The sequence below is a fragment of the Hydractinia symbiolongicarpus genome, chromosome 10 (assembly GCF_029227915.1).
Source record: "Hydractinia symbiolongicarpus strain clone_291-10 chromosome 10, HSymV2.1, whole genome shotgun sequence".
Lineage (NCBI taxonomy): Eukaryota > Metazoa > Cnidaria > Hydrozoa > Anthoathecata > Hydractiniidae > Hydractinia > Hydractinia symbiolongicarpus.
Window position 1 is genome coordinate 9544786 of NC_079884.1, and position 27071 is coordinate 9571856.

The 27071-nt window shown below is 38.1% G+C and overlaps 3 protein-coding genes across 3 annotated transcripts; 2 read left to right on the forward strand and 1 right to left on the reverse strand.

Moving 5' to 3' along the window:
- Nucleotides 1-61: 61 nt before the first annotated feature.
- LOC130662580 (uncharacterized) lies at nt 62-3706 on the reverse strand. Its single transcript, XM_057461473.1, has 3 exons — nt 2452-3706; nt 867-1013; nt 62-748 (listed from the first exon to the last, which is right to left on the reverse strand). The coding sequence occupies exons 1-3, from the start codon at nt 2702-2704 to the stop codon at nt 477-479; spliced, it is 672 nt and encodes a 223-aa protein (XP_057317456.1). The 5' UTR covers nt 2705-3706; the 3' UTR covers nt 62-476.
- A 16831-nt stretch (nt 3707-20537) lies between these two features.
- Nucleotides 20538-22186, forward strand: LOC130612687 (uncharacterized). The gene is made up of 5 exons (XM_057434039.1): nt 20538-20593; nt 20826-20989; nt 21069-21146; nt 21221-21397; nt 21485-22186. The coding sequence occupies exons 1-5, from the start codon at nt 20569-20571 to the stop codon at nt 21701-21703; spliced, it is 663 nt and encodes a 220-aa protein (XP_057290022.1). The 5' UTR covers nt 20538-20568; the 3' UTR covers nt 21704-22186.
- Nucleotides 22187-23377: 1191 nt separating this feature from the next.
- Nucleotides 23378-25283, forward strand: LOC130613095 (uncharacterized). The gene is made up of 2 exons (XM_057434423.1): nt 23378-24792; nt 24880-25283. Exons 1-2 carry the CDS (start codon nt 24625-24627, stop codon nt 25096-25098), a joined length of 387 nt encoding a protein of 128 aa, XP_057290406.1. The 5' UTR covers nt 23378-24624; the 3' UTR covers nt 25099-25283.
- The last annotated feature ends 1788 nt before the right edge of the window (nt 25284-27071 follow it).

Below are 27071 nucleotides of genomic sequence, written 5' to 3' on the forward strand. Positions count from 1 at the left end.
TTTAATAATAGCCGTATTTTGTCTGTCTGTCCGCGATAGGCGAGTCCCGTGGCGGAAACACGAAATGCGATATATAAAGGACGGGCGACCCCGTGCATTTTTTCACGAACTAACGTCTAGTCTATATTATCATACCCGTATACGTCTGTCCGTCTGTCACGCAAAATAGTAGCTTAGCTGCGCAAGTATAAAAAGGACGATCGAACCCGTGGATTTCTCCACGGGCTAACGACTATTTATATAAAATTTATAAAAGTTTTACAAGGCGTGTATTAAAATCTTTATAACTAACTTCCAAGTTTAAATTTCTAACGGAATTTAATTTCCAAAAATTGACTTTTGCAGGTTTAAAATTCAAGATCTGTATTTCCAAAAATGCTCAAAATATTTTGTGGATTTTAATTGCGTTCGCGGGTTTTCTTATTTCACAACACTTCTCACAAATTCTCTCTTAAAAACTTCCTACGAAACAAATTTCACCATGAGCCTGAAATTGGCTTATTTTTGATGTATTCGTCATATTTAACGGCCTCGTAGTCTTCTTCAAATGTATATATACGCGGTGGTACAACTCTGTCTTTATGAGTCACCTTTATAATTAAAAGAATTGTGGTAAAGATAATAGGGACGCCGAGTAAACTGGAAGCTATCCAACCAAGTATGTAGCCAGATTCATATTTCTTCCATATTTCTCCTGTGATGGTGAAGAATTCTTTAAAATTCGCCATTGCGATGCAGCCAGCTATCACTAAGACAAAATAAACAAAGAAAAAGCTAAGTAAATATTAACCTAAGTTTCATCAATGCATCAATTTATTTGCATATAGAAAGCAGTTTGGAGATGAAGTTGTTAAAATTAGACTCACGTGCAAAACATTCGATGATAATGATGGTGGCTACACCACGTGCTGTTTCATCATTGAAGAAGACGAAAACGAATATCGCCACGACAGATGCGACGGTTAAGAAGACGGAAGTTAAAATTAAATATCGTGTGATATTTAATCGCTTCTCTAAAAAAGTTAGTATAATGAATGGAATACATTTTTCCACTAGGAAGTAACAAGAAGAAAGAAAATGCACTGTAAACGAGGTTGGCCTTCAAAGAAGTCAGGATAGACAAGATAAAACTTGGGATAGGCGAGAATGTGGTTATTGATACACTCTAGATGTTTAAAGAAGAGTTTGGAAATGCTTAATATGAGTTTTTACAACTTCATTTCCAGGGTATATTGCCTTAATAAACTTATCGCCCCGTGCTAAAGAAAGTTATCTAGGCATGATGTAGTTACTGTGCGTGGATTATTTTCGCGATTTGACGAATTTTTGTGAATGCACGCGAAATCGTTCGAATCTAGTAATTTGCGAAAATTAATCCAAGTTGTTATTAGTAAATTTTTTATAAAAATGTAATCGGCATGCTTAGTATATGTAACTAAAGTTATGATCATCGATGTTGCAAACAAATAATTTACAGCGAAATGTTTTTTTTGTTGTTTCCTCTTCCTGTTATTGATCCTTTTTTCGCAAATACTTTCGTAAAATACTTGCGTAAAATTTTCAAGGTAAGCTTATTCGCGAAAATAAGTCAAAAAAAAATGTTTTTAAATCTTGTTATTCGCGAAAATAAATCCACGCAAATTTTTTCAAGGTCAGCATTCGCAAAAGTAATCCACGCGAAAATTATTCCACGTAAGGTATGGGTGCAATAGAGCTCTGGGGACGAGGTTGAGAAAGGAGTAATTTTAAAAATTGCTACAGAAGATTAAAAACAAAAGCAAGAATTTTTTTTTAATTTGTTTGTTTCGAGAAGGATACTTCCAAAATGCCAACCAATAGAAAATTAGGAAGATCGTCATGGAAAATGCTTTATGTAAGAATGTTTCCATGACTTTTAACTTAAAACTTTAACTTAATTAAAACATAAACATGTTCAACCTCATCCCCAGGTTCTTTTGAGGCCTAAGCGTGGCCGCTATGAAATTTATTAAAAAGACAAACTACCCTTGGAACAAAATGTTATATATGTAAAAGCATTTAGTCAGGTAAAAAGATTTTTTGTTAACATTTTTTAAAAGGTTTTGGTTTTAGTCTAAAGATTTTAAAGTTAGTATTCTGTCGTCTGGTTGAAAAGAAATGGTCCGTTCACGACATTAATACTTGTAGATAAAAATGTTTGATCGGTAAAAAAATAAGTAGAAAAAATTTAGTCAGTAAAAAATATTAATTACAAACCCAAAATTTGGTCACCTTTTACCGCTTCCTAGATGTCCATCCTTATCCCCAGGGTTTGTTGCTTGATTTCAAGTCTTATTCGACGGCTAACAAGATTTCTATGCCACCGACCTCGATGTCAAAAAAGCAAATCACCTTGGGGACGAGGTTGCTAGATGTCTATTTCTTTTATTTATATTGCAGACACATAGTTAAAACAAATTTTATTAACCCTACCTATTTCATATTCCTCTTTCTCTTCCTTCAACTCTGCAGCTTTCAAGCCTACACACTGACCGTCTGGGTGCACACAAATGTACCATAATCCGTGATGTATCTCAATAGATTTAGATTTACCACTGATTATACCTGTACGAATTTTATTATTTCCGCGCCACGAGCTCGATAATATACATTTTACGTACAACGCGAAAACCAACAACAAACTCAATAATACTATAAGCTTTAAACTTCTCTTTATTGTCTGCATGTTTTATCAACTAAATAAATATGTAAAATTCTGCATGTAACTTATGTGCAATTACTTTTAAAAACAGGGAATTATAATCCAATGATGTCATAGGTTAATTAGCCAATAGATTATGCTAGTTAATGAATGGGCGGTGCTGTTATCCACGTCCGTAAACGTCTCTTGGATTTACTTTATGTTCGGACAGTCACGAAGCTGATTTTATCAAGTTGAGGGAATTTACGTACAATTTACATATATGTCTTCTGTCATTTTTATAAAGCGGTATTGGAAATATAGCCCACACACAGAAAATCACATGATTAAAACAAATTTGTTTCTTTTAAACACACTCCATTACGGCTTTTTATTTTTGCTCTGTTATGTCTATGCATGTTTTTTTTTTCCTGCAAGGTTTAAATCTGACAGCCGCATGTTTAGTCTTTACATAATTCGCAAGGTTAGATTTTCTTTATGATTATGATATAAGTTGAGGTTAATGAACTCGCAATTAAATTGAAAATGTCAATAAAAGGTTAAAACAGTTTACCATTGCAAAGTTCCGATACACGAGCTCATATTTTGTGGTTACTTTATTTTACTGTTTGTCTCGGAAGCGCACATTATCCTACATCTGGTGAGATCATGCATCTGTTTATATGTTTCAATCAAAACCGTTTATAAAGTACGGTTCTAGTACAATTCCCCTTCGACCCTGGATAATATATTTTTGTACAATTCGTCCCTCGGATAGCCACCACTGGACAGCCTCCATCTGAAACATCACCATTCCAAATATCTCTTTGATATGGAAAAAGCGAAATTACTTAGGCAAAAAAACATGTGCAGAAGAAACTTTGCGCTCTAGCTATACTGGGAAAAATTTTTTGCGGTTATGGGTCTGTCGGACGTGTATTCGATAGTTTGGATAACTGGTAAAGAAACTGTTTTCTTCATCAAAACATTAGTAAAATAAAATATTTTATTGATTTTACTTTAATTTTCAATTTGGAACAATTGCCTTATATTCGTGTTGTTGGACGTACGCAAAGATTAAATAATTCAAGAAACATGGGAATTAATGAAAAATCCATTTTAAGAATTTGCAAAATGGGATAAGTCGTCACATGCTAATTATTTTTGATCCAACTGATCCCTTTTTTCGACTGTTTCCAATTTTTACGATCTATTAAAAAGTAAAGAAAATCGTACATTGACAGTTAAAAATTCTTAGTTTACTTAAGCGAATATAAAAATGCTGATAAAAATAAAAATATGACGGAGCAACGTTACTTAATTCAAAACAAAGTCCTTGAGGAAATATACTTTTGCGGCTCTACAACATTTTTCATCTAGTCTATTAGCAGTAAAATTCTTGGAGATCTAATTTCCCAAATCCCAAAGGTTTCTTCCGCAAACACTTTCTTCCCTTCAAGTAAACTCGAGCCTGAAAACGACAGGAGGAAAAGTGATACTACATCATACAGAATCACCACTCCATGACGCATAACACGCCAACAGTTCGAGACTGTCATAAACAGAAAGGAAACAAATGATAATTTATATGAAAAGTAGAAAAATCAGCAGGCTGGTACCACTATCGTAGCAATCACAAAACTTTAGTCAAAAGAAAGGTCCTCCCAACTGGTGCCAATCGAATCTAATGGCAGATTATACGAGACGGTGTTAAAGTAAGCAAATTAGAATCCAGGCGACTGTCAACCAAAGGGTGACCAGCTGGTAGCCTTACGGTAAAGCGTTTACTTCCACTGCGGAAGTTGTCAGTTCAACCCCTGCTTAAGTACACCTTCGATTGGATTCAAGTGGGATTGGGGTCAAAGTTCCTGAACTTATTTTGTCATGGATTTGGCTTCCGCAATATCAGAGATAGGGAAATATTTATGTTCTAGCGCAGTTGCGCACGCGCACGCACACACGCCACAGCCAACCACAACAAATCCATAACATGCGGTGTTGAGTCATGGAATTCAAGGGTAAGTCCCTAATGATCAGTGCTGAGTCATGCAAGGGGAAGTCCCTATAGAGTGCTGACGTCATCAATGCTGCAAATGAGCCAAAAAGTTCTAGCGCACTATGTAGGGGGAATTCCCTGATGTCATCTAAAAACGACGCATGCGCGGTAAAGATGTGGATGACAGATGTGTACGACAGATGTACCTGTGGGCGAAAGTTCGTGGTAAATAGTAAACTTTTATGCTGGTACTGCTACCAGGACTATATCACATATAACGGGGGTGGTTGCGTATGTACAATGACAAGCAACTCTCTAAAGTCGTTCGAATTACAATAAACAAGATGCTACGATTTGAGAATGAGATTTTTACAGACATCAACGATATCAACGTGGTCTATCTGACAGTGTCGGATCCTATTCCTGCCAATGGAGGTAAGGATAATCGGTACATTATAGGCTACCATACACGAGACCTCGTAGTAGCCTTCAGGGTAAAAACACCAAAAATCCCTTGATCTGGTCCCTGCATGGGGTCACCTGGTACAACGCCAATGCGGAACCGGCGATGAGTCTTGATTTCAAAGAGTACCCTGATTGGATTGTGAAGTATCGTTAAATCTGGTCCAACATCGAGGGGCTGATTTCTGAGCAATTGACGACAGAGCCTGTGAAAAAGGACCGTTACGTGAACGCTAAACTCAAATACTACAAGGATGCAATCACGACTAAATTCCACGGTATCTACGTTGGCCTTGAGCCACCATACTATAATGTTCATATAGTACCCTACGATGAACCCTGCCAAGCCAGTGCCATCTTGGCTATTTCATCGGTGTATGTCCAAGGTAAAAACTACTACCCACAGGTATATAATACGGAATGGTTGCTGAGTGAGGATTAAAATACCATATATTTTATATGTCCTATAAGGTGGCCAGCTGGTCCCGCTCCTTGATCTCATTTCGCAGATACTTCTCAATATCATCTTTTTTTGAGTCTGTAGACCTGGCTTTCATCCGACATATCGGCGCTTTGTGCAGATGCACTAGGTAAATTCGGGTAAAGCTTAGCTATATCGCTCATTTATTCTATAAGCAGATGCATTGTAAGGCCGGTGAACGAAACGTTCTTCTCATGGTGATATTCGTCCGTTAACATGAACTCTAGACGGTCCGTGAAATCTTTCAGGGGTAGGTAGATTGGAGTGTCAAAACTCCAGCTTAACATGTCCTCTCCCCCCCCCCCAAGCGTTTAGATCTTTGGTGGGAAGTAAAGCCAGAATTTTAGACTTCTTTCCTTTAAGTAGGCATCTTCATCAAACTGCGGACAAACAAGTCTTAATCTATGGTAAACATCAGTCATATAGTATGCATTATAATCACCCTTCCCATAGTACTTTTTTGCGGGATCGTAGAGTAGGCCTAAGAGCTCTTGCAGTTATCGATTCATCACCACCGTATAGCCGTCACTGACACGCCTACAGAGTCCATTTTTCAGGACAAAAAGCTTAATTTTGTCCCCTGCCTGGGAGTTGACGATAGTTGCCAGATCTTCGATTCTATACAGACCTTTCATGATCTAGATTCGGATTTCCACCCGCATGGCCCCTTCCTTACGTATGGCAAACTCGTTGTTACTGTACAGGTTCAGTCATACAGGCCTGATTCTGATGGATTTCAAGGCTATCCTACTATCCTGTCTTAGGTAGTCCTCAAATATTGTAGGATTTTCTATATCAGTGATGTAGAGTTGCTTTATCCCTTTCTTGTTAGAAGAAAAGGATGAACATGTATTCGTACAACCCCAAGGCAAAGTACAAATCCAACAGGGGAGAGTGGCTACTTGGTATTACGAGCCTTGAGCATCAGGGCCTGTACGTGTATACAGACTCGCACATTGAAGTGGCATTGCCTGAGTTTACCAAGTATGCCATCAAAATCCCTACAGATTTGCTAAATAATGCTGTCAGGGTGGGTTGGACAGGACAGGCCTTGGACTACTGGAACATTCAGATTAATTTTGCCACCCATTGCGCAACCACTGCATTAGGCATATCTGCCAAGCACATGACGGGTTCCATACCCCTTGTCAACTCAATTTTTAAGTTCCATATCTATTACCATATGCGTCGTATCCTAGCAAAAATGAAGGTTCCCATGCCGTATGACGATAAGTTTCCTCAGTACAAAAACCCCTACTCAAACTCCGGATACGCCCAAGTCTGTCGCGCATACGGTGCAGATCCTAATAGCCTGTAGAAGTTCAAAGCCGTCATGTCGTCACTCACCAACGGCCGTTGGTTGCCTCAGGTTGATGGCAACTGGGCTAAGTTCATCATCCCCACAAGTCCAGGCCTAACGTCAGAAGGTATGACCAAGCTGAGTAAAAGTATCCCTGTTTACGTGCTCTTGTTGCTGGGGTCGCAGGCGGGCGCCAAAGCATTATTAATCGGATCTGGTGCTGACAACTACACAGCAAGGCAAATACTATTGCAGAAATTTGAGGCCATGGTACAATGTCAAGAGAACGTGGGGCATGATATCACGGAATTTCAAAAGGTGCTTCACTATGCCCGAACTGCGGTCAATTTTGCCATCATGCATAGTGTGTACATGCTTCCCTCTGACATGTACTCGCATATAGGCAAGATTGCAGGGTCCAGCGTTGGGGTCCAGGTTGATGTGAATAAGAAGCCTGTTGTGAGGGGTACGGCGACGGGGGTCGTGATCATCATTGCCTACATCTGGCTTAAAAAATAGCTAATATTAGACCTATTTTCTCTTTCCAACATATAGCAGGACAAACCCAGAAACAGTCGCGATGGCCATGTACAGATGGTTGGCTGCGTATTCGACAATCTTTGCCGCTACTCTTAGGAAGAACGAGACTATGGTACCCATAATCCCGGGTAATGCAGCACCTGCTTTATCTACCAGGTATTTGATGAATTTACCTAATCGCTCCAGGTGTTTCTCTACAAACCCTTTTCCTGCAGCACCTCCGACGGCACCTCCAACAGCACCTTCTCTTGTAACTGCGAGCACGAGAGTGCTTATCAGTAGACCAATAGCAGAGATGATACTCGCTATGGTTATACCCTGCTCTTTGAAGAGGGTCTTTAGCTTTTAAAGCAAAGACGTGTCATCTCTGGCAATTTTCATCAACGTTTCTTTGATGACCTTCAGCTGGCTGTAAATCTGGGAGAACGTAAGCTATGAGCATATTGCGCAGTCTCTTTTAAATCGCTCAATTTTTTTCTCAAGCTTTGCTATTTCCCTTTCAAAATTGGCTCTTTGTCCTTCGTCTACCCCGGCCTTCTGTGCCTCGAGTTCTTTCACCTTTCCCTCTGCCTTTTCGATCTCGCTTTCCTATAAGATCATTTTGCTTTTCAAGATTTTCAAGTTACCCCTTATAGTCTGTGCTTCTTGGTTAAACCCTTTTATTTCACGTTCATTAAGAACTTCATCAGTACCACCAAATAAAGTTTCTTGGATAAGGCTCTCCGTGGCATCTACAAATTCCTCTATCGATTCCATCAAAATGATATCATCATCCAAAATGTCATCAACCTTTTGTCCAAGTGCCTGGGCCACTGCCTTATCCCTTTTGGGTGTAGTAACATAATCGGGAAAACCCAGGGCCCGCACGAGATCTGCCTTCAAAATCTTGATCATCTGCCCGGCAACTCGCAACCCACCCTTATCTTTTGTAATTAATGCTGTAAGGTCTATATTGTTGAAAAAAGACGTTTCCCTTTCACCCTAAACTCGTCGTAAGGTATAGCAATAGGCCTCCCCAGCCTCGAAACATGACTAAGACGTTCGTAAAGGTCGTCAACCTTTGATTTTAGTAGTTTTGCCTCTGCTCTGAAAGTCCACCCCCGGGACACCCTGTTGTTCTCCTGACGTTAAAGGCCCTGGCGTTGCCGAGGGTTTTGGAAGTTTCTGCGTAGTATCATCGGGTTTATCATCCGGACGGCCCTAATCCCGAAGATCGTGATTAAATATTGAATTAGTTGGCATTTTATTAGAAGATTTCCTTATATATAATAAATATGAGTTCATTCGGAACGACTCTAGACCCATATGCAGAAAAGAAGCAGCTATTCGGTATCAAGGGCAGGAAATATTCCAAATATGCCACAGAATGATGTCATCTTTCCTGGCAGTCTCAAGCTCTTATTTGACCTGACGCTGTCGGGAACCAACACGAAACGTACCATTGTCAGCAATATCGGCAAAAGCCTGATGCGGAATCTACGCAACACTTTGAATGGTAATGAGGTGCAAAATATATCTGATTATAGCAACCCTGGCAGTGTATCGGGATCTCTGGCTACCCAAATTTGATCGTGACAACAACCTCGCATTAGACGGCATCAATCCAAACGACGGGACCATCAGGGCCTTGCAGGTCAAGGCTAGTGATCACGTGGGGACCGATGAAGAGAAGGCTATTACTGCAGCCTATGGAAACACCTTCTGCGTGCCATTAGGAAGGATGTTTGATTTGACGAGAGATCTGCCGTTTTATCAGCAAGGTCTCCACGACACCCTCCAATTTGTCCTACATTTGGCACCTGATCAAGGATGCGTGGACAGCAGCCCCGGAAAGCACGGCAGCCAAGGTGGCCGATGTTGCCTATAATTCACCAATATCAAGCTCGAGTTTGACAAGATCACCCGCGAGGGCCTGGAAAGTGCCATGATGTGCCGTTATAGCCACTTTGCACTACTCTATGAACGGATCCTAAGAAGTAAGGTAGTCACTATGAAAAGGCTGATACAAGGCATAACCTTCAAATCGACATTCCTGCAAAAAGCCTCAAAGGCGTTTTTTTACTCTTTATAGACCCTGGAAAAGTGAAGCCCTATGCAGGCGTCGACAAGGTGTTCTATAATCCCAAGATTGAGAAAATCAACGTCACGGTGGAAGGTGAGCCTAATGAACTGTATAGCCATGCGATGCTTCCCAAAGACCACCTCAAACAAGTTGTGAACCTTTTCGGTAGTCACGACTCTAACGTCACCATTGGGCAATTCTTCAACGAGTGTTACACCCTCTTTATCGATTTTCCAGCGGGCCCGGATCATATCTTACATGGCAGCGGAAGGCCTCTACAACGCCTTAGTGATGGCATTACATTGCACATGACTAAAAAGGCCGACGGCACCGGGGATTTCAGGCCCTATGTGTACTTGCTTCAAGATGCCCAACTGAATATTTTGGATAGCCGCTTTCATAGCGTTAAGTACTAAAATAAAGAGAGATGGTAACGATCGCTGTTATCGTCGCAGGTGCGGCTATAAATGGCCTAGCATTCTCTGGGACCAACTTCTTATTTTCTAAGCTTTCGGGGCACGGTAAGGCTGAGAGGAAGAGGCACGGTGAGGCCATGGAAAATCTCAATGCAGCTCAGGCTCAATGGACACGGGACCGACAAGCCAAGCTCGACTGGTTTGCCAAGCAACGGAAAGTGCAACTAAAGGCCGGTAAAAGCCTTGGTAAATTGGATTACGATATTTACAGATTCTACATTGTTTCGGACAAGATGGCCCGCAATTATCTGATTTTTACACCTTCAAAGAAGCAACAGGATGGTGAATTGGTTCCTTATCCCTGCTTGGCTTCATAGCATACAAGTATCTGTAAGAACGTTTTTCTGACATATAATAAAGATATGTAGCGGAAAAGCTAAGCAACATCTACTACATGCCAGAACTTGTGTGGACCGAACGCAAAGCTATCAAATTACTTGCGAAGGAGAGCGGCCTATCCAAAAAGCTAGTAACCCACTGGCTGTCTCGTCAACTCTTATTTCTCCGGCAAATTCGACGTCCGAAACGTATTGACTACCATCATTTCACCATTACAACACCCAACGAAATGCATCAATTTGATCTACTCTACATGCCCCATGATCGGGTATATGGTAATACGTACAAGTATATACTGAGGGGCATTGACGTGGCCTCGAGATATAAGATAGCTAGTGCTCCTGAGGACGAGAAAAGCTAGCGAGGTTGCGGATGTGATCAAAGATACCTACAAGGCAGGACCTTTACGATACCTAAAACCTTTCAGTGTGATAACGGTTCCGAGTTCAAGTCAGATGTAACGAGGTTACTGGAGGACAAGGGGGTGGAGATTAGGCGGGCTAATACCAAATACCACCATACGGAGAGGAGCACGGTGATGCGAGACGACGTGCTACGGATGCTTTCTGGAGTAGGAAAATGTATAGGCTGGATAAGGTAGTAGCAGGTAGTCGTCTTTTGTACTATTTAAAAGATGGGCCTGATCATAGCATCGTTTCAGAGGAACTCATGCAGGTACCGGAGGATGTTCAGGTACCTCCAGAGGGTGTGAAAGAGTGGTAGACACCCTCAATTTTACCTATAATTTTTACTACTTACAAGTAGTAAAAATTAGCGTTTGTCTAATCCTCCAGTGTCGGAACACCCGATCGTACAGGTCATCTCGGGTAAGGTCGATAAGATCGAAATGGTTCACGTAACGGTCTACATGTCCATCCTCTTCAAAACGATTAAAGGCGTGTATGCCATTAGAGTTGTCGATGACAACACTCTCTTCGGATTTTGGGTAGTTGTCTTTGAACCATCTCTTTTTGGTAGGAAGAATACGTCTTTGAACACCCGCACAGTAGTATGAAAGATGATGATACTCGTCCCGTAAGGTATGTTTTCTGTATGTCATGATCATGTTGTCCTCTCCAGGATCTTGAGCATGTGGTACATACCGTTCCTGAAGTGTTTCTACTTGTTGCTGGAGCTCATAAATCCCATCCCCCAACGCCATAAGCTGACTATCTCTGTCATCTATATCGTTATCGAGAATGGCGATGTCTATATTCCTGTCCTCTAGGGCCTGGCGATGCTCCTTAATTACATCTTGTAGTTTTTGAACACCTGCACTGGCCAGCCATTTGATGACCCCTACAACCTTTGGTTTCTTGGAACGGCGAACGATCTCCAGGGCGCCTTCAAGTGAGACAAAGACGTCATGCCCATTTTTCCCCCCTCCTCGCATACCTGATCTGGGGCCCATGGGAGATTCCCCCTTGGACCCCACTATTTTGGACCTGGTATATAGAAACGTTGAAGGTATCACCATATTTTTAACTTTTTCGATACCCAGGAAACGTTCCAAATCGGCGCGTTTAAACATAGGTTGATCCTGGTCGTTGGATAGGGTGGCTCCTGTGTTGAACATAACTTGCGACGACATCTTTCTATATACCGATGATTACCCAGAGGTTTTCAACGTGGTCATAAGTGGTAATTTTAATACCCTTGTGAGTATTAAAATTAGTGCCCGCTTAAGTCATTCCGCGAGCTCTAACAGACGTTCATGCGTGTAATGTTCACCGAGCCTAAAATGTCTGACCCTCTGCTGGCTTACCTCGATACATCCACGTTCTCAAAGCCAGTTGTAATGGACAATAGAATTCAGGGTCTCTGCCAGCACCACAATCTCACCCTTGGGATAGTCAACAAGCTTTTTCCGTATTTTTTGCACTAAATACCCCTGTTGAACACAGATGGCTAAATATAGCCAGGGATCGTCGTTTTTCTTCTGGATAATGACCATACTATTATCTTTCCCAGGATCTTCGAGGTAGGGCAACCTGCTGTAGCTCCTCAGTTTTATTCCTCAGCACCACGAGCTGTTTGTCTCTATCGTCTAAGTCATCTTCAAGAAGTGCCATTGCAATGTCCTTATCCTCGAGGACTTGACGCTGCTCCTTGAGTTCACCCTGTAATTTCTCAACACTTCTTTGAGGTAACCATTTGATTATTTTTACTGCCTTGGATTTCCTGGAACGGTGCGTGATTTCAAGGGCCCATCCTAGCATGACGAAGATGTTCCCCTTTTTTTCCCTCCTCCTAGCACATCCGACCGGGTGTACTTGATATTGCCATATGGCGATCAAGACCATACTGCCTAGCATTTTGAATATATAAGAACTTTTCAAGATCAGCATGTTTGAACAGAGGACGGTTTTGTTCATCGAACAAGGTCTCAATGGCTCCTGCGGGCACGGTGTTGAACAAGGCGAGTTGCAAAGGCATTTCTATATACATACCAATGCTTACCCAGAGGTTTTCACCGTGGTCATTTTTTAACTCACAGGAGTTTAAAAATTAATGCCTGTTTAAGACATATCAATGTCAATCATTTCCTCAAATAGCTCCCGCGTATCATCGTCAGGTAATGTGAAGTGATTGAGGTAATAATTCTCAATGCCCAGAGTATCGTCCCTCAATCTGCACCAGGCATGTACGGCACTCGGATCATTGCATTCCGGTTTCCTCACAGTCTTATCAGGGTACATTGATTTTAACGTGTTTATCCTTGCACCGAGTTGCCTACGCTGGCATCGGATCATGTAGTGCCTATGACTGCCTTTTTTTCCATGCTCGTGAGGATCCTTTTTATCACCCACACAGCACAGTATCATATTGATATCGGTGTGGGACATGTCTCTGTCGTAGTTCTGAGTTGTCCCGGGTCTGTGTTCTAAAAATCGTCTTCTAGGATGGAGATGGCAATATCTCTGTCCTTGATTGCCGCAGCAAGCTTCCGCATTTCCCTGGGTAGCACCTCTTCTACAACCCAGTCTAAAAAAGGGTTCTGCTTCAGGTTGACCACACCTCAACAGAAAGCAATAGAGGCCAGGTTCTGTCTGCAAAACCGTGTTTGGTTGGGTGTGGACAGATCTGTCCACACCTTGGAGGTCAGCGAAAGCGTCGTCTATCCGCATTTTGTACTTCCTAGGAACATATCACTGAATGGCTTTTACTCCCGCTCCTCGTTGATATCTTGCGGCCCTCCAAACATCAGAGGCCATGATACATTGACCTTTATCCTCGACATAAAATGATCAGACTTTTTCCTTGGAAATAATCAACCGTTGCAAGAGACATTTCTATAAACCAATGTTCAGCCGAAGGATTTCACCGTGGTCATTCGAGAATCCTCCAAGTCCTGGGATGTTCCAACATCACGTACAAGCATGCGTGTTTGGATTTTTTAAGCCCAGACTTGAGTCGGGGATCAAATTGGTTTCGTCGTCGATTTTTCCTCCTCAGATTCTTGGGCAAAGCAGTGTAGCTCTGGGTTAAGAATCAAAGACTATGCCTTCTATGCATACCACTGATGGCAAGCTCAAGTAGGGACTGTCTCCTCCTATCGAGGCTTTCGACGGCTATGACGTCGTCGACTATGAAGAGGGTCTCCTCACCCGCCAACAATGAGGATAGTTTTTGGATCCATTCAAACAACTCCTTTCCAGGATCTATCTGGAACACGTAAGGGTCCCTCCAGAGTGAGGCTCTCTCAAGATACGTCTTATTCCATTTCAGGGTAGGACATAATATCACTATGTTGTGATAGTGTGCCCTATACTCATTTTCCAGCAGATCCAAACACCGCTGTGTTTTCCCACAGGACGTCGGGCTTGTGAAAATAGCTGCATGTGGCTCTTTTACGACGTCTAACACCATTTAATAATAAGACCACTTACGATCGTGAATCCTAGGGTATATCACGGCACATGAGCAACATATTAACACACCACGATGATTGTTCACCAAGGATCCTCGACAGGCAGGGCAGAACTTGGTATTTTGGGTCTGATATTCGAAGGGTAGCAGAGGATATGTTAATTTTCCATGTAGACATCGCAGAACATTGCGGTACCTCTTGACAAACAGTGCATTTTCCTGGCTCTCAGGGGGTGCCCCGACTAGTTCAATTTACTGGGGTATAATATCATATGTGAATAGAGTATACAGAAGCAGATAATTCTCATCCTGTTGAAACCCTTGAATCGCCTTGTCAATCATAATAGGGTCTACTTCGTGTTCAACGTTTTTGTTGTCTTTGTTTTTGACACCCCACCTCCCCTTCGCTTTAACCAGGCAAGCTATACAGCTTTTTGTTCTACCATTCCCCCTAATCTTGAACTTGTCGGGGGTTACAACGTGCTTGGACTTCAAACATGTCTTATCCATTTGTATTTACCCTTGAGTGTTTGTGCAATACCCTGGCAACATCAGCAAGCGTCGGATACCTCCCAGTTTCCACATATTTATAGTGTACCTTGATGATCAAGGTGCAAGAACTCGTAGTGTTCCCAGGTCATACCCTCAGAAAACTGAGCTTCAATATAAGCCATACAGATAGCTATGACCTCCTTGTTTTCATGCAGAGGCCTGGGGTAGTTATAACCACATTCCTTACAGCGAGATCTTATCCTTCGATGGCGGCATTTTGCGCGATCCTTTGAGGCTTTGTTAGCAGCGAGACAGGTGATACATTGTCTTAATATTCGACCGTTATGCTTAATCTTGAACCGCTTTAGGGGAAGAGATCTTGAGCATTTTGAACATGTCTTGCTCTCCTCCTTGGAGAGATATAGAAATTGTATCAGATGGTCTAATTAGGTTTGGGAACTATGATTGCGGGTAACCAGTATCCTCTTGTTGTTTCATTTCTTCCTTTCTTTTCTTCATCAGTGCCGCCAACTTGTGTCCTTGGGCCACACGTCCCGGATGCTTTACTGGTTTTGTAATGACTCTTTATTGTTTCTCTTCTTCACTCATTTATTCTATGGCACCGCCCGGGGCTCTTTCTCCTCCACCTCCTCCTCCCTTTTCTTACCCATATGCCTCGCGGTATGTCCGCTACCAAGATAGGCGCTAAACACCTCCCAATGGTGCAGTACACAAGGATCCCGAGATCTGTCATAAAGTCCCGGATAATAGGGTCTTCGCCCTCAACACTGTCTATACCCACTATATTCCCAATCATGCTAGCATAGAGGCTGATCACGTGAGTAGACAGTGCCCTGGCTGTTTTCTCCCCCTTTTCGTGGAGTTCCCGCTGTGCATACTCGACATGTACCTTTTCAATGGCCTCGTCAAGAGCCTTGTCAACAAACCTTTCTGTGCTTTTTTTGTGTAAAATGTGTCCTTTGCTTTTGCGTGGGGCCTCTTTCAAAGCCTGGCGTTTATCGATGGATTTCTCTATCTGCTCATAGGTTTCGAATACTCGTGCGATATCAGACATTCTCTTTATTATACGTCGATATCGAAAAAAGCAAAACGCACAGAGCATACGGTAGAAGTATAGCAATTAGTAACCACACCTCCATTTATACACCAGGCGGTAATGGCAACGGGCAAGGGTCGTAATCTGGTCAGGTGAACGATCCGTTTGTCATCCGCCCTGTTGAGTGCTAACTTCGATACCTCTTGGATAAAGATGTAGATGAACCTAATTTAACAGTGTTTAAAGGAGAGACGAAATAATTACACACAGATCCTTGGTGTAATATAGTAGAAAGAGAAGTTATAAACCTTACATCTTCACAATATCTATCGCCCTTCCACATGGCATCAGAATTCGTCCTTTTTCACGCTTGTAGGAGTTAGAAACTGGAACAGTCGTGCTAAATCTATCTAGTAGCTGGTTTTGTTTTATCTCTATCATATCGATTGCCGTTGTATTCGCTGCGTCAACACCGTGGTATTGTTGTTGTCGACGTGCTGTTCGCAACGTAGTCTGCTGGTCAAATATACTGGTATTTCAACGTCCTATTTAGATAACTTTCCTGTTGGTCGAACAAAAATATGATAGATGAAGAAAGGAAGTATTCCCTATCTTTATGAGAAAAGTCTGAAAGAAAGATTATTTTTGAGAACGATTGTCTAGTTGGGTAAACAAGACCGTAGGATCAAGAAATTTGATCTGGAGGGTTGCAGTATATTATGCAAGCTTAAACCTTTTATTGAGAAAGAGGTATTTTTTCCTATTTGATAAAAGGCTTTCCAACGTGGAGAAAAAACATTTAATTTTGAAGACGCAGTGATACTACCAAAGAACAATTAGTTGTCTGTATTAGTTATTAGATACGTCAATGTGGCTATTGGATGATACCATTGTCCTCAAAGTAGAATTCGCAGAAGGATGACAGGCCAACAAGTAATGGCCGAGATTTAAGGATCATATACGTAGTAACGACGAAAAAAATCCCGTTGGTGCGGAAGCGAAGTTTTTGAGACTCTCAAGCAAATTGACGATGAAGAAATCAAATAATTTCTACTTGATCACTGCTGCGAGTGAAGAAAAAAAAATCCTCCAGCAGCATAACACATGGGTGGTTTATGAAAACAACAGATTCGATCCGTGCGATATTCTAAAAGACATTCACAGTAAACACGATGCAAATTTAAACAAAGAATCGTAAAAAACATTTTTAACGTGTGCCAAAACTATCATTAATTCTACAATTATGGTAACAAAAAATTTGGTCAATGTATAGCATTAATCCATTTTCATCACTTGCCCTGCTCACGATGAAATCATTTTTTTTTACCTCACCTTTGTTGTGTTGATAGCGCCTCCCTGTATCTAAAAAGACAATGGCTAAGGACATCATATGTTAAACATATTCTGAAATAAATAGAGATCTGCTTCTTTTATACCTCCTTGGCTCAATATGAGTCTTCTATATTATACAGGTCTCTATCGTAGATCTTACTCTCCATCATGGTTGTCACGTTACAGGGAAGAAATAAGTGCCCGCGTAAGAAGAAAAAAATTGCGAAGTTGTTTGGTGGGAATAGGGTCGTGCGATAAGACTATATTGGACGGACTCATTTTTTTAAAAATACATTTGCGCAGCCAGTCATAGTAGTAAAGGTTCACCTCTTTTATAAAAAAGTTAGTTCTATTATGATATGTTAATATTTCTTTTCCACACTGTCAGCAAGATAATTGTTCTTTCTGTCTGTGTAGCATAAAATGTTTTTTTTCACAGAGCTAGCTATCTAGCTACAAATTTGTAACAAGGTTTAAGAACTCAAATGTTTCACTTTCAACGCGACTATATGCAACTATATTTTGTTCAAAAGTAATTTGAAAAATTTTACGGGAGCTGTTCGCTCGCAAATTTAAGATTCGCGGAAACTATCTTAGCCAAAATAAGGTAACAAATGTTGTGATCTGCTTTAGTTTTAAATCAAAATTTAGAAATCAAGAGGATGAAGTTATTACGGCCAAAAAGAAACACCGTTTAAAACGCTCCACAGAATATGCATTAAAAAATTTACCTTCGCTAAGCGCGCCGTTGTATGTGCACTAAGAAGTTTGTTGTAACTTTAGTTTTTCCAAAAGGTAATACACAAAGTTATTTTTGAAAAGGTATGCACCCCAAAATAAACACCGCTGTATAAACATTTTTCTAATTTGTGACACGATTGACTTTTACTAGGACCCTCAACCCATCGGTTCTCGTGACCAGTTATATTGATTTCATATTCGTTTTGTTTTACTGTGTAATAGCATATCAAACTAGCAATTGAAACGCACAATCATCAAGGTGATTTTTTCGCAGAAGTGTTGACAGGTGTGGTGGAAACCACGGATTTTTTGTTATTGCATTTCAAATTTAGAACGCCCAATAAAATAGCTAATTTTTTCTTAGAATGTTTAATAAATATTCTTCTTTTTTCAGGAGTTAATCCACTTACCATAACATCCTTCTTTCATGCAAACAACAAAAATGTTATGATATGGCAATAAAGGTTCGGTAAAAATATCTATTTTATGATTGATGTTTTTATAAAATGACCTCTAATCCAACAGAAAGGGTAAGACTTTGCAATTGTGGCTTATCATTCTAACAAATATTATTTTTTTGTTAAATTTTATTTTTTGAAATCACTGGAATTTAAGCGTAGGATGTGCGTACATTACGCGTGAAGTAATTCTAATTAGAATATGGATAACAACTATTGTCTGTCTTTCTTATCTTTTTTAAAATCAATTTTAATATAAGTATTTAATTTATAGGCTTACATTCCGTCTTTTGTTAGTTTTTCTAAGAATTTAGTTTGCTTTATTTCCTTCTCCAAGCTGACAATCTCAAAATAAGACACGTGGAAGCGAAACTGTGGTAAGCAAGCTAGTTTCTGCAAAGAAATAAATTGTAGCATTTCCTTCAAACAAGTGACTCATTGCACCTGAGATTTCCTGTTAGTTTTCTCTTACAAAAGCTCCTAAGTTAAAACCCATAGTGTTGGTTACACAGGTTACTATATTTGCTGACAGTTGACAAGATCTCCTTGATTTTAATTCTGGATCTTTAGTCAGTCGATATAAGCTTTCACTGAATATTTTACGTCAAAGTGAAAACGATGATGCCTTATCAATTAAACAAAAAGTTATTATCAAATAGTTTAAATTAATACTAGAGATGCTACATTTTTGGAACAAGTGCTCCTCTGTCGTTATAATGCATATGGTTCAAGTTCTCTAAACTCTTCAATCATTGCATTAATGTACAAGTATAGTTCGTGCATCATTTTCCTGTCAAAAATTTAATTAAGCAGGTGAAGAAAATATATTCCCAATAAACAATGGTCTAAAAACATTATATCCTTTATAAATAAAATAACTTTTACACTTTATACCTCACATATAACCCAAGCCATATGATCCATTTTTTACGGTTTATCAAAATTTGGTCATCGAAATCTTCTCCTTCTCCTTTAGATAAAAATTCCAAGGAATTACCTTGTAAAGATATCACTTTGTCGAATCAATTTAAAAATGATACAATATTTTAATTTCAACAAAATTTGCCACAATAAAAAAAAGTAATGCCGAACACAATTTTTATTTTTTGTAGTGTGAAGTTCTAAACTGTTTTGAATAGAATATAAGATAGTTGTTTTAAAATTTCACTACGGAGACAAAAAAGATTTTTTTCACCTTACTACCGCTCCTTCAATTCCCTTTATGCGGAAGCTCTTACTTCCTGGTTGTACGGTAAATAAATACCATTATTACACAATATAAGCAAAAATGTTTATTACACAAAACTCCAAACAAATGTATGAAACAAGCAATTTAATTATTCTGAAATTTCGATATGGTCCTACGAACACGGGGCACGCTGCACCCTCACTTGTTTGAACGTAAGGCCTAGTAGATAACCATTAACATGACACAAAGTTTATAATCAACAAGGTTAGATTCAAAGCTATCTTTGTTTGTACAGTTTTGTAATCACCTCAAATTTATTAACACAGGTTGAAGATAGACGGAAGTTGCATTAAGGCAACGTGGCATCACTATTAGAGACCAGTGCAAAAGCGTATATCAAGAGAAACCACTGGTTTAAAGCTAAAACAAAAAATTTCTCAGAAATATAGAAAAATTATAAATTACAAAGTAATTACAAAACCTGCTTATTATTGTGTGTATCCGAAAACACTTTAGTTACAGAGATCGAAGTTAATGGAAAGTGATTACACCAGCACATTTTTCATATTTCATTCAGCATGATAAAGTTGCGAATCTTCTAAAAATAGATTAACATTCCTCCACACGCTAAATACTTCCTGCCTTAAAAGTAAATAGCTACATTATGGATCAATACAGGTGAGTAAAGTAATGCATCCCGGTTATTGGTTAGATATAAAAATAGCTACGCAATAAACAAATGACGCGAAAAATCAAAAAATTATTAATTTTTCATAATAAAACAAATCGGACCACATATATATTCAAAGTGCTTGCACTAAACGAGGTTACCGATACACGGCATTTTCGTTACATGAAAAAAAAAAGAAATATTACAATGAAATAATAGGATTAATTCCTGAAAAAAGAAAAAATATTTAACGTTCTAAGAAAAAATTAGCCGTTTTACTGCGTGTTTCGGATTACGCAAAATCCAGAGTTTGTACAATATCTCTTAATATTTCTTCGAAAAATTGTTTTTGATTGTTTGGTGATGTATAAAAAGGGAGTGTTTTCAGTTAAGTGCAATGAAAAAAACTTGCAGTCTGGAATTGGGAGCTATCATACTATCGTCATGACGAATCTTTATGTCTTGATTAGTAAGCAATGGTTTCTACATTAATTACTATTATTTTGTTGGAAAAATGTTTGATTTCTGAAGTTTTATTTAAATCTTGAAATGCAACTCAAAAAGATGTCACATCTAATATGGCTTATACCAGCTAAAGTTGGTTGGAAATTCTGCTGGAAATTCTGCACTCGCTAATATACTTTGTTATTCCAAAAAATTGTGTCATTACGATTTTTAATAAACAAAAACTCCATTTTTAGTTTTAGGAAGCAATTTGTTAATGAGTATAGATTCATCTCCGCTCTTCGACACCAATCAAAACATCACAAGCGATCAATTTCTAACTCCTGCAAGAGTGAAGAAGGACATTCTACGAATTCTGATATCGTGTGGAAGGGCGATAGAAAAGACAAAATGTGAATATGTATGTTTGATACAATGAGCACTATCTTTTGTCAAAACAAAAAACATGTTGTAGCTAACTTATTCTGGTAATTCTTTAGGGTAACATCATCAGTGGTCGTGGTTGCGCTCAAGGATCTGTGTGTAACTATTTTCTTCCTCCGGTGGACGCCGCTAATGTAAGTTCCCTAACATAACGAGGGAATTTTTCTAAATCAAATCTTCATCTAACTGAAAAATATTGCATTCTTAGGACTTAGACATGATAAGGCAGTTCACTGCGATTATCCAGGCGATTGTTCCTGCCATAGTTGCTGTGCATAACGATGAGCATAACATCTATCCACCACGTACTGCTGTAGTCAATCCATTAAAAACCGTGGTTCCTTGTCTTTCACAAAGTTATGGAAGCCTGAGAGCTGCAACACGGGTAAGTGTTAATATGCTACCAGTTATAACAATGTACTTGTGATATTATTGAAAAATTTACAGCTTAAATATTTTATATTACTTTTAGTATTTTCAGCGAAAATTAAAAGTTACGAAAGGAGAGTATCAAATCACAAGAGGTAGCTTTCACACCTTCCCTATGAAACAAGATTGTCAACCATCTAAGGTGACAAGTAAAGATGTGCAGAAATTCTCCATATTCTACGAAGCATTTGTGACATTCTTAGCTATGGAACGAAAAGTTCAACTTAGTCTAACGAAGAAATTTTTTCACCATCTTCAATAAGTTGACGAGATGTAAATTAGTTGTATAATATTACTTGTTGTAATAATTTAGTTTGGCAACATGTTACGCTCTTTTAACCGTATTCGGTCCGTATATTATATGGCTATGAAACTATATTGATCTATATCTATAAATATCTATATATATCTATAAATTTTTAGGTCCGATACCTTTCTTTGATATTGGCCATTACTCGAAACTACCCCTAAAAATCTCTATGAAATCTTTATAATGGGGAAAATTTAATAACTCCTGTTAGAATTATTATTAGAACTTCAAACTTGCAACACAACTTTGTTTTATTAAAAAGAATCATTTTGCATAATTTAGAAACATGATCAATCCGACTTCCCGAAATCGGAAAAAACCGGATTTTCGGGCAATTTTTGGCAATTTTTTATGCGATCCACGTAAAAACCGCCTTAGAAGAAATGAATCTTTAAAGTTATTTTAAAAATTGATGAGAACAATGATTATGTGAAAAAAGCTCCCCAAGTAAATGAGATTCATAAAAAAAATATTTCCCTCTAGAGTATTAACAACAATTACAGAATCTTTCAAATTTCCATTGTTTTCTAAAGTAATGGAAATCGTGCAGTTAACATTTGTCGCGTTTGACATTTGTAGCGTTTGACAATTGTGGCGTTTAATATTTGCCAATCGAAATCTAATTTGAACCTCTTCTCCTTCCTCTTCTTCTGGGGATAACAATTTAAGAAGTTGATGTACATCAACTTTGTCAAAATATAATTTTGTGGAATGATTTTAAGGATGATAAAATGTTTTGTTTCCCAAAAAAAACGTGGTACATTTTTTTAGCAGGAGACCTGTTTTATTTTCTATCTATTAAAAAATTAATTTTAATACAAGTATTTACTTTACAGGCTTATATTCCTTTTTTTATCATTTTTTATAAGAATTAAGTTTGTTTCATTTCCTTCTTCAATACTGACATTAAAATTTCGATTTTTTTGTGGTGTGAAACATCGATTGCTTTTAAAGTTTAAAAGTGGCAACAAACTCTTTTTTACCTAACTACCGCTCTTTGTTGATGTATTCTGTGCCCTTTTATGCGAAAGCACTTTTTACTCAGATGGTACGGTATAACAAATAGCATTAATAGATCTATAAACAATGATGTTTATTAGAGGAGACGAACCAATCAGACAAACCTTATGAAACAACACAGAGCGCGCTTCATCAATTTGGTCCTCAGTTGTTTGAAAGCGAGGTCTTTCAGATAACTATATGACAATAATACTTATAACTAACTGATTAAAATTTGAATTTTCGCATAGAGATTTGGTAAAATTGCTAGAATAATAGATGGGTTTGGACAGTTTCCATAATTTCGATATTTGTTTGAAACTGTGACAGCAGAGTTTCTTATTTTTATACTAAATTATGCTGCGCATGCAAGTAGCGACAAACATTACCTCAAAAAACATTAACAGATATTCCGTTCAACTTAGGAGCTGTTCGCATGGGAACCGGGTAAATGCTTCAGCATGATATCAAGTCGAGATCTTGGATTGTTATCAAACTCTTGACAAAATTTAGTTGCGTTCAATTGAGTAAAAATATTTACCCGCCTACCGAGATCTCGGGTGCGCACGACCGAGATCTCGGTAAGCGGGTAATACATTTTCCCATATGGACAGAAGTTTCCTCGGCTGGCGAGATAAATTTATGTCGATTCGGCATAATTTTTAAAAATAAACAATATATTCTTATCACAATAAACAATAGAAACTTATCACACGGTATTCTCCCATTTTCTCACCCATGACATATGAACAGAAAGTAAAAATTATATCATGCAGAAATATTTCCTAGCCGAGGAAATGTTTCCCATATAAACAGCCCCTTAGTTGCGCTTGTTGATAAATGCAGAAACTGTATCATGCATCAAGCAGTAACTTATTGAAAAATTCAACTTCAGTGATTATCAAATTCAACTTCAGTCATTATTAAATTCAACTTCAGACATTATCAAACTTAACTGCAGACATCATCAAATTTAACTTCAGACACTATTTACTTGTAAAGTTAAATAGATAACTCCTCTCTTTTCAGGAAAAACTGGTACAAGAAACATAACTTTTGCAAATACTATCACTTTTTCGCAATCTTAGTCCATTTAATATGGAATGCCATAACTATTTTATGTATTTGAGTTTTATTACATAAGGTGCATTCTCTATTACAATATGTGCGTTCTATATTAAAAGCACTAATCTGAAATAGGTTCCTGTCCTTCAAGCAGTGCAGTTTCTTCGTGATAATCGTCAATTGGTTTCTACATTAACTACTATTATTTTGTTGGAAAAATGTTTGATTTCTAAAGTTTTATTTAAATCTTGAAATGCAACTCAAAAAGATGTCACATCTAATATGGCTTATACCTGCTAAAGTTGGTTGGGAATTCTGCTGGAAATTCTGCACTCGCTAATATACTTTGTTATTCCAAAAAATTGTGTCATTACGATTTTTAATAAACAAAAACTCCATTTTTAGTTTTAGGAAGCAATTTGTTAATGAGTATAGATTCATCTCCGCTCTTCGACACCAATCAAAACATCACAAGCGATCAATTTCTAACTCCTGCAAGAGTGAAGAAGGACATTCTACGAATTCTGATATCGTGTGGAAGGGCGATAGAAAAGACAAAATGTGAATATGTATGTTTGATACAATGAGCACTATCTTTTGTCAAAACAAAAAACATGTTGTAGCTAACTTATTCTGGTAATTCTTTAGGGCAACATCATCAGTGGTCGTGGTTGCGCTCAAGGATCTGTGTGTAACTATTTTCTTCCTCCGGTGGACGCCGCTAATGTAAGTTCCCTAACATAACGAGGGAATTTTTCTAAATCAAATCTTCATCTAACTGAAAAATATTGCATTCTTAGGACTTCGACATGATAAGGCAGTTCACTGCGATTATCCAGGCGATTGTTCCTGCCATAGTTGCTGTGCATAACGATGAGCATAACATCTATCCACCACGTACTGCTGTAGTCAATCCATTAAAAACCGTGGTTCCTTGTCTTTCACAAAGTTATGGAAGCCTGAGAGCTGCAACACGGGTAAGTGTTAATATACTACCAGTTATAACAATGTACTTGTGATATTATTGAAAAATTTACAGCTTAAATATTTTATATTACTTTTAGTATTTTCAGCGAAAATTAAAAGTTACGAAAGGAGAGTATCAAATCACAAGAGGTAGCTTTCACACCTTCCCTATGAAACAAGATTGTCAACCATCTAAGGTGACAAGTAAAGATGTGCAGAAATTCTCCATATTCTACGAAGCATTTGTGACATTCTTAGCTATGGAACGAAAAGTTCAACTTAGTCTAACGAAGAAATTTTTTCACCATCTTCAATAAGTTGACGAGATGTAAATTAGTTGTATAATAATACTTGTTGTAATAATTTAGTTTGGCAACATGTTACGCTCTTTTAACCGTATTCGGTCCGTATATTATATGGCTATGAAACTATATTGATCTATATCTATAAATATCTATATATATCTATAAATTTTTAGGTCCGATACCTTTCTTTGATATTGGCCATTACTCGAAACTACCCCTAAAAATCTCTATGAAATCTTTATAATGGGGAAAATTTAATAACTCCTGTTAGAATTATTATTAGAACTTCAAAGTTGCAACACAACTTTGTTTTATTAAGAAGAATCATTTTGCATAATTTAGAAACATGATCAATCCGACTTCCCGAAATCGGAAAAAAACGGATTTTCGGGCAAGTTTTGGCAATTTTTTATGCGATCCACGTAAAAACCGCCTTAGAAGAAATGAATCTTTAAAGTTATTTTAAAAATTGATGAGAACAATGATTATGTGAAAAAAGCTCCCCAAGTAAATGAGATTCATAAAAAAAATATTTCCCTCTAGAGTATTAACAACAATTACAGAATCTTTCAAATTTCCATTGTTTTCTAAAGTAATGGAAATCATGCAGTTAACATTTGTCGCGTTTGACATTTGTAGCGTTTGACATTTGAAGCATTTGATATTTGTAGCGTTTGACATTTGAAGCATTTGATATTTGCCAATCGAAATCTAATTTGAACCTCTTCTCCTTCCTCTTCTTCTGGGGATAACAATTTAAGAAGTTGATGTACATCAACTTTGTCAAAATATAATTTTGTGGAATGATTTTAAGGATGATAAAATGTTTTGTTTCCCAAAAAAAACGTGGTACAGTATTTTTTAGCAGGAGACCTGTTTTATTTTCTATCTATTAAAAAATTAATTTTAATACAAGTATTTACTTTACAGGCTTATATTCCTTTTTTTATCATTTTTTATAAGAATTCAGTTTGTTTCATTTCCTTCTTCAATACTGACATTAACATTTTGATTTTTTTGTGGTGTGAAACACCGGTTGCTTTTAAATGTAAAAGTGGCAACAAACTCTGTTTTACCTAACTACCGCTCTTTGTTGATATATTCTATGCCCTTTTATGCGAAAGCACTTTTTACTCAGATGGTACGGTATAACAAATAGCATTAATAGATCCATAAACAATGATGTTTATTACAGGAGACGAACCAATCAAACAAACCTTTGGTCCTCAGTTGTTTGAAAGCGAGGTACTTTAGATAACTGTATGACAATAATAATTAACTGATAAAAATTTGAATTTTCGCATAGTTGCGTTCATACGAGAAAAAACATTTACCCGCCTACCGAGATCTCAGGTGCGCACGACCGAGATCTCGGTAAGCGGGTAATGTATTTTTCCATATGAACAGAGGTTTCCTCGGTTGGCGAGATAAATTTATGTCGATTCGGCATAATTTTCAAAAATAAACAATATATTCTTATCACAATAAACAATAGAAACTTATCACACGGTATTTTCCCATCCGAGGAAAAGTTTTCTCACCCATGCCATATGAAAAAAATGAAATGAAAAAGTAAAAATTATATCATGTAGAAATATTTCCTAGCCGAGGAAATGTTTCCCATATAAACAGCCCCTTAGTTGCGCTTGTTGATAAATCATGCATCAAGCAGTAACTTATTGAAAAATTCAACTTCAGTCATTATCAAATTCAACTTCAGTCATTATTAAATTCAACTTCAGACATTATCAAACTCAACTGCAGACATCATCAAATTTAACTTCAGACACTATTTACTTGTAAAGTTAAATAGATAACTCCTCTCTATTCAGGAAAAACTGGTACAAGAAACATAACTTTTGCAAATACTATCACTTTTTCGCAATCTTAGTCCATTTAATATGGAATGCCATAACTATTTTATGTATTTGAGTTTTATTACATAAGGTGCATTCTCTATTACAACATGTGCGTTCTATATTACA

Excerpts from the sequence above, each read along its gene's own strand:
- LOC130662580 (XM_057461473.1), bottom strand. The coding sequence starts at position 2,704 with ATGCAGACAATAAAGAGAAGTTTAAAGCTTATAGTATTATTGAGTTTG. Across the intron at positions 1,014-2,451 it reads GAAAGAGGAATATGAAATAG|AGAAGCGATTAAATATCACA; the intron begins GTAGGGTTAATA and ends TAACTTTTTTAG. Across the intron at positions 749-866 it reads TATCATCGAATGTTTTGCAC|TGATAGCTGGCTGCATCGCA; the intron begins GTGAGTCTAATT and ends ATTTTGTCTTAG.
- LOC130612687 (XM_057434039.1), top strand. The coding sequence starts at position 20,569 with ATGACGAATCTTTATGTCTTGATTA. Across the intron at positions 20,990-21,068 it reads AAAAGACAAAATGTGAATAT|GGTAACATCATCAGTGGTCG; the intron begins GTATGTTTGATA and ends GTAATTCTTTAG. Across the intron at positions 21,147-21,220 it reads CTCCGGTGGACGCCGCTAAT|GACTTAGACATGATAAGGCA; the intron begins GTAAGTTCCCTA and ends TTGCATTCTTAG.
- LOC130613095 (XM_057434423.1), top strand. The coding sequence starts at position 24,625 with ATGATAAGGCAGTTCACTGCGATTATCCAGGCGATTGTTCCTGCCATA. Across the intron at positions 24,793-24,879 it reads GCCTGAGAGCTGCAACACGG|TATTTTCAGCGAAAATTAAA; the intron begins GTAAGTGTTAAT and ends TATTACTTTTAG.